A 12,959-nucleotide genomic window follows, 5' to 3' on the forward strand; every position below is an offset into this window, starting at 1 on the left:
CTCGCACGTCAATACCCGGCTCTGACACCGGCATTCGGATCGGAGCGTTCAGCTGAATAGAAATACATGCAGCCGCATGCTCCGCTCCCGAGTGCCGGCAGCAGTACCGGGTACTGATGTGCGAGACTTGTCAAAGTCTTGTCAAGTTTCTCGCATGTGAGTATGAGCCCTTAGAGTCTCTTACAAATTGCACCTCTCTCTCTGAAGGGCCAGTCTTGCCCTGCATCAATTCATTTAATAAAAAAAATTTACAATCAGTAGTCACAACTATAGATTTTCCCCCTGGTGTAATTGCTTCTGTTCTCCTGAAGCAGGTGTTTTCCTTTTGCGCCTCTCCATTTCTGAGATATGACCCCCTCTTCCTTGCAGATAAATTTAGCCCTGGCAGCCAAATGGGCGTGATCATCCAGAAGATTTACATAAAATTGGAGGACCCTTTCCACTGGACTACCAAGACTAGAATAATTATACAGAGAAGAGGAGGCCATATCTAAGGAATGGAGAGGCGCAGGGACAAAAAATATGCAACATTTAAGGAGAACAGCAGCATTTACAACAAGTCACAGGTCCTTATAATAAGATGCATATTTTTCCCATTTAAATCACTTTTTTTTTTCCCGCACAGCCAGCCAAATGAGGACTTGTTTTTAGAAAGCCAAGACAGTTTTTATTGGTACCATTTTGGGATATTTATAACATTTATGATATTTATACAATTTTGGGATATTTATAAAATGAACAAAAACGGCAATTCTGGCATGCGGATAACTAATATGATGATTTTATGGTACGTGTTGTTACAAATGATGCAAAGAGAATATTGTGATTGATTCCTTTAACACAAAAATCGCAATCATAAAAAAAAAAAAAAATGTGGCCATGTTCACACATTCAGTATTTTACATCAGTATTTGTAAGCCAAAACCAGGAGTGGGTGAAAAAAAAGCAAAAAACGGTGAAATATTTCTACTATACTTTTCCTCTCCACTCCTTATTTTGGCTTACAAATACTGATGTAAAATACTGACCATGTGAATGTGGCCTTAACCTGCGGATTCACCCCATAGCAATAATGTTTGTAAAGCGCTGTGGAATTAATGGCACTATATGAGTAAAATAAAAAAATAAAATATCTGCAGGATAACTGCATTCTAAAGCCGTGTGGCCGCTGCACTGAAAACCAGGCTACCAGTGGCGTAACTACAAAGGTATGGGCCCCGCTGCGAACTTTCAAATGGGGCCCCCCATGCCAAAATGCGCACACACACACACACACACACACACACACACACACACCTCCGCACACACGTGGCTCCATACACATTATACACACACGGCTCTGCTCCGTACACACACACACGGCTCCGCTCTGTACACATCGCAGACAAGTGGCTCCTCTCTGTACCCCTCGTACACACACGTGGCTCCGCTCCATACACCTCGTACACACACAGCTCTGCTCGGTAAACCTCGTACACACACTGCTCTGCTACATCCACACTGTAAACCCCTCCTGACCCCACACAAACTTACCCCAACCAGCACAGCAGAGTCCTGCAGACACGGAGGCCCCTGATCATGTGACCCCTGACTTCTCCCCTCCTGTGACCTCATCACAGGTCCTGTGCACACATAACAGCCATCGTGCGCTCCTGAATGCGCCCCTTCTCCCTGCACTCTGTAGTTACGGAGCTCCATGACTGGTCACTAAGAGGTGTCGGCAGCAGGTCTCATCCTACATCACCTGAGGGGGGGTGGAGTGCAGAGTTCAGGGGGGGAAGAATAACCGAGTCCATGCTGGAGGAGGGGGCGCAGGACGTGATGGATGCCCCGGTCCCACATGTAGCCGGCTGCTTCATTGCTGGACTGGGCGGGCCCCTAATCACTCCAGGCCCCGTCGCAGCTGCGACCTCAGTAGTTATGCCCCTGTGGGCTACCAGGAGGAAATGAACTTTATGCCTCCAGGCTGCCTTCAGCTTTCAGTCAAAGAGGCGTGGCTGACATGGCCTTAGACAAAGGCGGCTGTAACCATTCCACTGCACTAACTCACAGCTGGCTCAGCAGTGCTTCAGCACAGAGCCGGCTGTCAGTCAGTGCCTGGGGTGCAGTAAGGGTGTGTGCACAAGTTGCGGATTCTGCTGTGGATTTTTCCACGCAGATTTTGCTAAATCTGCAGGTCAAATGACCTGCATTTTACCTGCGGATTTTGTGCGGATTAGCCTGCGGTTTTCCCCTGCAGTTTGACACCTGTCATGGAGCAGGTGTCAAACCGCTGCGGTTTCCGTACACAGAAGTGACATGCTGCGGATTTGAAACTGCAGCAAATCTGCGCGGAAAAATCCACAACGTGTGCACTGCGTTTTTCATTTTGCATAGACTTAAATGGTACTATACAATGCAGCAGAATCTGCAACGTGTGCACACACCCTTACGGCTACTGCTCATCATGTACCGAGCGGTGACTGAAGCAGGGCCAGACGTGCCTCTATGACTGAAAGCCCGAAGCCACCTGAAAGACAGGTTCCCTTTGAGTGGATTAAAAAAAAAAAAAACACAACTTTTTTTTAATAATATTTATTTGTTCTACAAAAATGCTTAAATTTGCAATCATTTGATTGCTAACATAATATATTACATGGCCATAATAAAGCAAACATTTATAGTACAGGTTGTTTTGCTTACACAGATAAATAAATATGTATTTCTACATTTTTTTTTTTTACTACTTACAGTATATCATTGCCTTCTCCTCTATTAGCATATACTAGTTGGATACAATGATCAGCATTTATTATGAATTGGTGCACAAATAGCCTATTAGACTGTACTGATCATATTTCCTATATGTGTAATGCAGGAATTCTAGAGTGAAGTCAAAAGATTCTGGTCGCCCCCAGAGAACATTGCCATTCATGTTAACATATTCTACACCACTATTCATTTAAAGGCGCCCATGTCATTCTGTCACCATGTATTTGCTACCTAATCTGAGAACAGCAAAATGTGGGGCAGAGACCCTGATTCCAGCAATATATCACTTACTTGGCTGCTTACTGTTGTTTTTATAAAGTCATTGTTTTAATCAGCATAGGATTATTAAGGATTACTTTGGCCTGCTGCCAGGTAGTCCAGCCACACACCACCACTAATTGACAGCTTTCTGCCTATGCACAGTGTGCTCACATAGCTACTAATCAGAGTGGGGTTATACAGAGCTCAGTATTTAGAGAACTGGTAGATCTGCAGCAGATGAAAAAAGCACCCAGTAAAGTGACACGTCCCTGGAATCAAGGTCTCTGCCTCTACATCATGCTGCTCTCAGATGGGGGATTTCCTTTAAGGAAGTGGGTGGACTGCAGAATCAAGACAGGTTACCAAACTTGGGGTTTTTCAGTTTGGAAAAATGAAGGCTTAGAGGTATTCTTATTTTAATGTGCAAATATATGAAGGGACAGTATACAGCACTTTCTAATGATCCTTTTACCCCTAATTCTGAAATGACAATGGAGGATCAACTACATCTAGAGGAAAGAAAGTTTACTCTTCATCAAAGATGAGGATTCTTTTCTGTGCGAGCAGCGAGAGTATGGATTCTTCACTGTAAGAGCAGTGAGATTATGGCACTGTCTGCCAGAACATGTTGTACTTGTTTAGTTTATCAACCATTACAAGAAGGGTCTGGATGCCTTTCTGTTAAAATATAACATTACAGGCTAAAGGCTACTAAACCAATTCCAGTATCTAGAGTCAGGAAGAATTTTTTCCCCTAATATGAGGCAATTAGCATCTGCCAAATGGGGTTTTTGTCTTCCTCTGGATCCCCATGTTAGGATAAACTCTATGGATTTGTGTATTCCTTCAACTTTAATATCAGAGTCTATTAAGCCATCATATTATAGGACCGTGGGTGACACATATCAGCATAGGCAGAAGAGGCAGATAAGACCCTGGTTGCATTTGAACCCAGGTCTTCATTGCCATTCTTGCCGCCTGCAATATTTTGTGCAATGGGTACAACGGAGCTGTTAATATTAATTCTAATGAGTTGCGGTTAACATTTCAGCCTCTCAACAGAATAATGAGTCAGAGGAATGAACCAAAGCCCTATCCACATACAATGTGCAAGTCTCAGATCCACTGAATACACAGCCTCCCACTCATCTCACCAAAATAGCACGATTTTCCCTTTACTCGCCATCACCCACACTATTTTATTTGCTGACTATATTGTGTGCTCTGAGAATGACTCATTAATGCTAATAATACGTGACAGTTTGGGTTCGTTGTCTGAAAAGGCATTCTTTATATAAAGTAGAAAACTTATTTTTAAAGCTCACATTAGGGAGTTTGGTCACTAATTTGGCACTTCCATCTATTAGCTGGAGAACAAAGCAGGTTGATTTTAACGCAACACGTTTACCCTCTGATTTGCTTCACCTGCCTTCCATGCTCATGGTCGCCATCGTCATCCTGCACAGCATCCTGATTGCTAAATGTGCCACCTGTCGGGGATCTCTGGGGCTCAATCTAGTTGCCTAAAAACCTACACCCAGGCTTGGACTGGCCCATAGGGCAACAGGGAAATCCCCCGGTGGGCTCCTGTGCAGATCTGGGGCCCCAACCTTACTGTATGGGCAGTACTTGGCATAATTCACTTGATTCACCCTGTACAGAAAAAAAAGCAGCATTTCATCATTCATTAACCAAACTGCCCAATTTATTATTATATACAGATATAGGTAAATTTGTGAACGAGGGTAGTGTAATATTTGTATGCAGGTGAAAAGTGGGCCCCCCAAAGTCATTGTTACTGGTGGGCCCTTGGCTCCCCAGTCCGACACTGCCTACAAATATACATCAGGTCATCAGGTGAGCGCTGTCCCTTTAAGAGGCCAACATGACCCCTCAGCCCTCAATCAATGATCTAGGACCCGTCCCACATTGCTTCATGCCTGGACACTTTTTTTTTTGTTACGTTAAGGTGTATTTTTCTCCTAATTTATCTATTCCGGTACTGACTAATCCAGTGTTTTCTCCATATTCACCTGTCCACTCACTGCCTGTCATATATAATAATTCTGAGAATTATTCTCAGTTTAGCCCCCCCAAAAAATTAATTGAATTTGCTTCCTAAGGGGTCCACATCTCTTCAGGAAGGCTCATATCCTAATGAACAACATGTAATACTTAATTTACCCTGTGGGGGAGCTGTAGGAAAATGTAACGCTTCCAGGTTAACACATTAACACACATATCACTGGCTGTATATGAGCAATTTTTATTTTGTGTTTAGTGTAAAATATTACCTAAATGTATGAGTTTTTCTAATCTTTTCCATACACATGCTGTTTCGCTGATCTTTCCTGGAGGCTACTGAAGACAAATGAGATAGATTCAATGTGATTCCTGTTGATAAACAACATCTGACAAAGAGATATTACTGCTCATCTGCCCTGGGCAAATGACTTAAGTATTCATCATCCTCATGAAATGTATGGAAATATTACTTCATTTTCAAATTGCATAGGTTTTTACCAGATATAGATAGATATATACACTCACTGGCCACTTTATTAGGTACACCATGCTAGTAAGGGGTTGGACCCCCTTTTGCCTTCAGAACTGCCTCAATTCTTCGTGGCAGAGATTCAACAAGGTGCTGGAAGCATTCCTCAGAGATTTTGGACCATATTGACATGATGGCATCACACAGTTGGCGCAGATTTGTCGGCTGCACATCCCTGATGCGAATCTCCCGTTCCACCACATCCCAAAGATGCTCTATTGGATTGAGATCTGGTGACTGAGGAGGCCATTTGAGTACAGTAAACTCATTGTCATGTTCAAGAAACCAATCTGAGATGATTCGAGCTTTATGACATGGCGCATTATCCTGCTGAAAGTAGCCATCAGATGTTGGGTACATTGTGGTCATAAAGGGATGGACATGGTCAGCAACAATACTCAGGTAGGCTGTGGCGTTGCAACGATGCTCAATTGGTACCAAGGGGCCCAAAGAGTGCCCAGAAAAAATTCCCCACACCATGACACCACCACCACCAGCCTGAACCGTTGATACAAGGCAGGATGGATCCATGCTTTCATGTTGTTTACGCCAAATTCTGACCCTACCATCCGAATGTCGCAGCAGAAATCGAGACTCATCAGACCAGGCAACGTTTTTCCAATCTTCTACTGTCCAATTTCGATGAGCTTGTGCAAATTGTAGCCTCAGTTTCCTGTTCTTAGCTGAGAGGAGTGGTACCCAGTGTGGTCTTCTGCTGCTGTAGCCCATCTGCCTCAAAGTTCGACGCACTGTGCGTTCAGAGATGCTCTTCTGCCTACCTTGGTTGTAACGGGTGGCAATTTGAGTCACTGTTGCCTTTCTATCAGCTCGAACCAGTCTGCCCATTCTCCTCTGACCTCTGGCATCAACATGGCATTTCCGGCCACAGAACTGCCGCTCACTGGATTTTTTTTCTTTTTCGGACCATTCTCTGTAAACCCTAGAGATGGTTGTGCGTGAAAATCCCAGTAGATCAGCAGTTTCTGAAATTCTCAGACCAGCCCTTCTGGCACCAACAATCATGCCACGTTCAAAGGCACTCAAATCACCTTTCTTCCCCATACTGATGCTCGGTTTGAACTGCAGGAGATTGTCTTGACCATGTCTACATGCCTAAATGCACTGAGTTGCCGCCATGTGATTGGCTGATTAGAAATTAAGTCTTAACACACAGTTGGACAGGTGTACCTAATAAAGTGGCCAGTGAGTGTATATACATACACACATATACGCTCATAAATGGGGAAAAGGGACAACATCTGCCGGAGGGAATGCAGACTGCTGGCCAATGACTCGTTGTATCCTGACTGCATTTCATCTGCATTACTGAAAAAGGGAGAAGACTCGCACCAAGCAATTCCTAGTGCTCGGATGCTCTTTTCGAGTAACGAGTATAGTGGGAGTCAATGGGAAATCCGAGCATTTTTCCGGCAGACCCTACAAGGAGGTATGGGGGGGGGGGGGAGGGGGGAAGTAAAAATGTTGAAATGGATGTAAAATGTTCTGAAAAGAAGGAGAATAGCATGGGGAAGACCCCTGGAAGTATCTCTGGCTCCCAGATCGCTGCTGAGTACAATAGTGTCACACTTTTACTCTACTTTAAAGGACTGACATTAAAACATTCAAAATTGAAGAGAAATTAACAGGAAAAAAAATTACGTTAAGAAACAGTTTTTACTTGAAAATGACGTGGATATAAGACAAAATGTTAAAAGGATTTAAAAAATAAATTACACTGAAGTTTATCTAAATTATGAAGGAAACCAAGAATGGCCAAACATTTGATGGAAGAGAGACTCATGCACATTCTGTTCAAATTGTCATGTATTAATACTCCTACACTTATTAAAAATGTGCAATAAGTGCAAAACCTTCTAAAAATTAGAAACATGGTCATCCATACACCCATGAAGGCAACAACTGTAGTACCTCTATCAAATGTTGTGAACAAAGTAATTGTGGTACTTCTGCATTCATTAAACCTCTGCACACAGTGCAAAGCCAGAAAAAAAATTCTAAGGAGCGTCATCCACAGACCCTAGAGGGAAACAACTGGCGAGCCTCATTCAGATATTGAAGATTAAAAACACTATGTGCTGCTGTCACCTGGTGATGTGGAAAATTCGGGGCTAATCCAGGCTTTATTCATTTTTATCAGAGTGACCTTTCTGTTGACATGCGAAAGCGCCTGTGTGTTATGACCCATCAGCGGCAATAAAACCCGATGAGACCAGACGCTAGCGGCAGGGCAGCACAACACCTCAAAAACATAGTAGGACAGCTGATGTCAGGTGTCCAGCCTTGAGACCCAATAGTTGAAAGTCGCAGAGGAATTAGGACTAGGCTGGTTTGGTCAACCAGTTACTGCTTGACCATCTTAAAAATCTTTTCACTCCTTGTCAAAATTACCTGGTCATCAGGGACGGAACGCAAGAAGGGCGTCATGAAATTGGCCCAGGCCTTTGACAGTGTCGCCCTGCCTCTACTGTACATGTTTTGTGTCTCCCTTGCCTCTCCTCATTGGTTGGGCAAGGAAGATTGACAGCGCTGCTAGCGTTGTCTGATGAGAATTTTTTCAACATATTTTCCACAATGGCCTTCGGGTAAAGCACCATTACAGTAGACCTCTCCACATCAGGAAGAAGAGATGAAAGGTTCTCCTTGTAGCATGGGTCTAGCAGGGTGACCAACCAGAACTTTTTTTGCCCAAGATGAATATAACACGAGAGTCACGGGAAAGGCAGCAGTACATAAAGTTGGCCATATGTACTGCGGTCCCTACAGCCAACAGTTCCTTGTCTCGCCACCATGGAGACCACCCTCCCATCTCCTCCTACTCATACCCCTCCTAAGCCCATCCATGTAGGAGAGACGGGACGAAGCTTGTGTGGATACTAGACATTTGCTCTTCCTAGCTCCTGTTCCTCTTCCTCCTCAGCCTCCACCTACTCATTGTTACCCGATCTGCACTGAGCAGATGAGGCTGGGCTGGGCAGTATCTCTATGTCTTAGGTCTTCCTCTATATCCACCTGGTCTGCATGCAAAGCTTCATGTTTGTCAGCAGCCACTGTCTAAGTAGGGTCAGAAGAGGAATCGTTGCTCTGATCATAGGGCCATCACCACTCACCATCCTTGGAGTCCTCAAAGTTGTGGAGAACAGCACAAATGTCAGACATCAATGCCCGCTCTTCAGTTGTACTGTGCTTAGGCTGACCAGAATACAGGCGGGCGTATTGGAGCTAGCATTTCACAACTGGCCTCTGCTTCTCACAAAGCCTTGCAAGTACAGTTCAGAGTTCCAGTGTATGGTAACATTGCACCCCAGTCGGTGAGCAGGCACTTGCATGGGCTGCTGCAGCACCGCCGTAAATGGACGCTGACATGGCATACCTTGACCAGAAGCGAGTTGTGAGGTCTCCTTCGATGGAAGTCTTAAAACAGAGGCTGGATAGACATCTATCTGAGATGGTTTAGTGAATCCTGCATTTAGCAGAGGGTTAGACATGATGACCTTTGAAGGTCCTGTCTAACTAACTTTCTAGGATTCAATGATTCTGCTCTGGCAAATCTGAGTAGGTTTTCAGAAACCGCGGAACTACCAAGTTGAGCATGTGGGCCAAGCATGGTACGTTTGTGAGCTTGCCAAGCTTCACAGCTGCCTCCAGGTTACAGCCATTATCACCCATCATAATGCCTGGTTGGAGGTTCAGCGGCGAGAGACACAGATCTGTCTGGTCTGTTATTCCTTTCCATAACTCTGCGGTGGTGTGCGGTTTGTCACCTAGACAAATTAGCTTCAGCACAGTCTCTTTGGACGTGAGACTGGACCATGTGAAAGACTTGGTGGTGCTGGCATGAATGCTGGAAGCATTATCTGCTATCCAGAACACTCAGCTGCCAGGCACCTCTTTAAAGGGGTATTCCAGTACTGCGATACTGATTACATATCCATAGAATTAGTTATGAGTATCAGATCGGTGGAGGTCCAACACATAGGACCCCTACTGAATAACTGCGCTATACAGTGTCAGAACGGTGTAGTGGCCATTCTCGGGTACTGCAGATCAACACTTAATCATTTCAAAAGGACCTGAGCTGCAGTACCCAAGCATGGCAACTACAAACTGTATAGTGCTGCGCCAATCTGGCTCCATACACTTAACTTCTGGACTTTGACGGAGCAAACAGACGATCAGTGCAAGTTCTGGGTGTCGGACGGCTAAATTGCTGATATTAATGACTAATCCTGTGTATAGGCCATCAATATATCAGTTATGGGCAAGCCAATTAAGTTAACCTGCCCAATATAGGTTGGTCCTGATAAAATCAGTAAGATTGGGTGACTGTACAGTGCAAAAGGGGTCTTTACTGATTGTGTAGTTCTGACTGCTAGAACCTTGATGGTCCCGAGAACAAAGTGACCGGTTGCTTTAATTATTTTCTTTTCACAGGGTCACTCGAAAAAAATCCCTCTTGACAAACTATGTGGAAGAAAGCTTCTCATTCAAGTTAACGGACCGACGCCACAGTACCTGTGCCAAGTCAGGGAAAGCACTGTGCTGAAAAATATGAGAGCAGGGTGCTGCACTTTGCCTAGTCCCAACATTCTAAGGGTTGGTGGGTCCCAGCGGTTGCACCCCATAGATAGACCATTACGTACTGTAGTAGGAAACTTCATTTAATAGGTTTACAAGCAGTGACTTGGGCACATTTCTACAAAATAGTCAAAATATATAATTGCAAAGAAAAGCAAGTAAATAACTGTGGAACAAGAACTACAAGGCATAATAGATACAGTATGCGAACCTAATGTGAAGCCAATGAGTAGGAAGTTAGAAAAATAAACTACTATAATACTTAGTAAGATCAAGGAAATTATAACATGAAATCTCCAAAAAGTAACAAAGGCAGCACGTACCCAGGATCAAAACTGGGGGGAGATGGGGGGGGGGGGGGGTCAAGCCATGGTCATTCTGGTTGTAAAATTTTAGTACAAAAAAGGTGAATGAAGCGAAAATGAACAAATGACCGCCATACACAACACAGTCCCCCATACCAAGCCCAATATTACCACATACAGGGGAGAAATACCACCACATCATTAACAGATCACATAGTTACTGAATAATACCACATAAAAGGAGAAATACCGCCACACCATAACTAGAATACATGGTCCACCTCATAGTGACTGAAAAATACCACATACTAGGGACAAATACCGCTACACCGTAACCAGACCACAAATTACCACCACACAGTGATTGAATACTACAATACTGATCATGAATACAAACCACAATAATAACAACACTGTTATTTCCACCAGTGCTATTATACACAGAAGCTCTGCATATAGTGTATAGGTAATACAGTGAGCACCAGTGACATTATACACAGGACCTCTGTATATAGTGTCAGTGTAAAGGTAATGCAGTGATCAACAGTGAAAATATACACAGAAGCTCTGTATATAGTGTACAGGTAATACAGTGAGCACCAGTGACATACATGGGAGCTCTGTATATAGTGTACAAGTAATGCAGGGATCACCCTTGACATTACACTCAGGAACTCTGTATATAGTGCCAGTGTACAGGTAATACAGTAATCACCAATGACCTTATATACAGAAGCTCTGTATATAGTGTTTTCTGCTGATTGCTGATGCCCTGGACTGGGGCGGCTCCTTGCAGAGGACTTCCACTACTACAGACCAGTATGCTGTGGTGAGCGGAGTTTCCTTTTCCCCTACCCTATTTTTTGGTATATAGTGTAAGGGTACAGGTAATACAGGGATCACCAGTGACACTGTACACAGGAGCTCTGTATATAGTGTGCGTGTACATGTAATATACTGACTCATCAGTGACGTCTGTAGTTGAAGTCCTTCGTCTCTGCTTTTGTTCATCCAGCACAGACCATCACTTCTTGCAGCAAGGGCTCATCTCTACAAAATATAACAGTCGTCAATAGCTTTCCCCACTTTTTTCCATGACTTTAACACTATGTCAAATGAAAAAAAAGCAACATCTTGCCACACTGTATAGTGACAAGACCCCCATTTTGCTCCCTCCATGGCAAACAGTTTCCTAAAAAGTAAAATTATATGACAGTATTAATAATATCCCTAATTGGATCCTAAAGAAATTATGTTACTAACTTGTGACCATAAACTAATACAGCATGTTACTCATTCTGGCCTCCAAAAAATAATTAAGTCCCTCTTTATTTAATAATCTCGCCCAGCCTGGCACCCTTTATTTTATAATATGCCCCATCCTGGCCCCCCCCATGTCCCTTGTCTAGCCTGGCCCCCAATATCTGCAGCCTGGACCCAGATATCCATCCTGCCCCCCAGCTTTCCATACAGGCCCCCATCCATCCCTTGTGCTGCTCCCCCCAATATATCAATCAATCATGGGCCCATGTGCTGCTCCCCCCCATATATCCATCCTATTCCTTTGTGCTGCCACCCCCCATATATCCATCCTGGCCCCTTGTACTGTTCCACCCCATATATCAATCATGTGCCCATGTGCTGCTCCCCCCCATATATCTATCCTGGCCCCTTGTACTGTTCCACCCCATATATCAATCATGTGCCCATGTGCTGCTCCCCCCCATATATCTATCCTGGTCCTTTGTGCTGTCATCCCCCCATATATCCATCCTGGCCTCTTGTGCTGTTCCCCCCATGTATTCATCCAGGCCCCTTGTGCTACTCCCCCCATACATCCATTCTGGTCCCTTGTGCTGCTCCCCCCCCAAACATCCATCCTGGTCCCTTGTGCTGCCACCCCAATATATATATATCCATCCTAGTCCCATGTGCTGCTCCCCATATATCCATCCCGGTGCCATATGCTGCTCCCCCCATATATACATATGCATCCTGGCTCCCCCCATACATCCACCTTGGCCCCCATATATCCATCTTGTCCTGCCCAGCATATGTATCCATACTGGTCCCCCATATGTATCCATCCTGGCACCTTGTCCTGCTGCCCCCCAAGTGTCTCCAGCCTGGTCCTCCCCCCTAAGTGTGTCCAGCCTCATCTGCCCCCCATATGTCTCCAGCCTTGTCCCCCCCTCCCATGTGTCTCCAGCCTGGTCCTCCCCCCTAAGTGTGTCCAGCCTCATCTGCCCCCCATATGTCTCCAGCCTTGTCCCCCCCCCCCCATGCACACACACACAAAAAAAAAAAAAATCCTCTTTCCTTCCTGTGCTCCCAGCGCTGGGCGGCGTCCTCCTCTCTGCAGGTCCACTGCACACAAGGTAAAATGGCCGCCGGCTTAGCATAGGCCGGCGGTGAATGTGTGCGCCTGTCGCGTGACACTGACATCATACGCTGGGTGCACACTTGCCAGAATACATCAGGATGCACAACAC

At 44.8% G+C, this 12,959-nt stretch overlaps 1 protein-coding gene across 8 annotated transcripts in view; it reads right to left on the reverse strand.

Annotated features, from left to right (window-relative positions):
• GOLGA7B (golgin A7 family member B) overlaps positions 1-12,959 on the reverse strand; it is a 104,156-nt gene that overhangs the window by 46,071 nt on the left and 45,126 nt on the right. For 3 of the 8 annotated variants that reach the window (XR_012221583.1, XM_073552839.1, XM_073552838.1), the window contains exon 1: positions 1,534-1,731. The exons of 4 other annotated variants lie outside the window; for them this stretch is intronic. Coding sequence is in view for 3 of the 4 variants with exons in the window: in XM_073552839.1 (XP_073408940.1) it covers positions 1,534-1,698 (165 nt within the window). In the remaining variant the exon portion in view is untranslated. Of the gene's footprint in view, positions 1-1,533; positions 1,732-12,959 lie in introns of those variants that run through there. One more of the 8 variants, XM_073552837.1, reaches the window with a different exon arrangement.

This window comes from Dendrobates tinctorius, unplaced genomic scaffold (genome assembly GCF_039654945.1).
Source record: "Dendrobates tinctorius isolate UK_male_01 unplaced genomic scaffold, ASM3965494v1 ptg000196l, whole genome shotgun sequence".
NCBI lineage: Eukaryota > Metazoa > Chordata > Amphibia > Anura > Dendrobatidae > Dendrobates > Dendrobates tinctorius.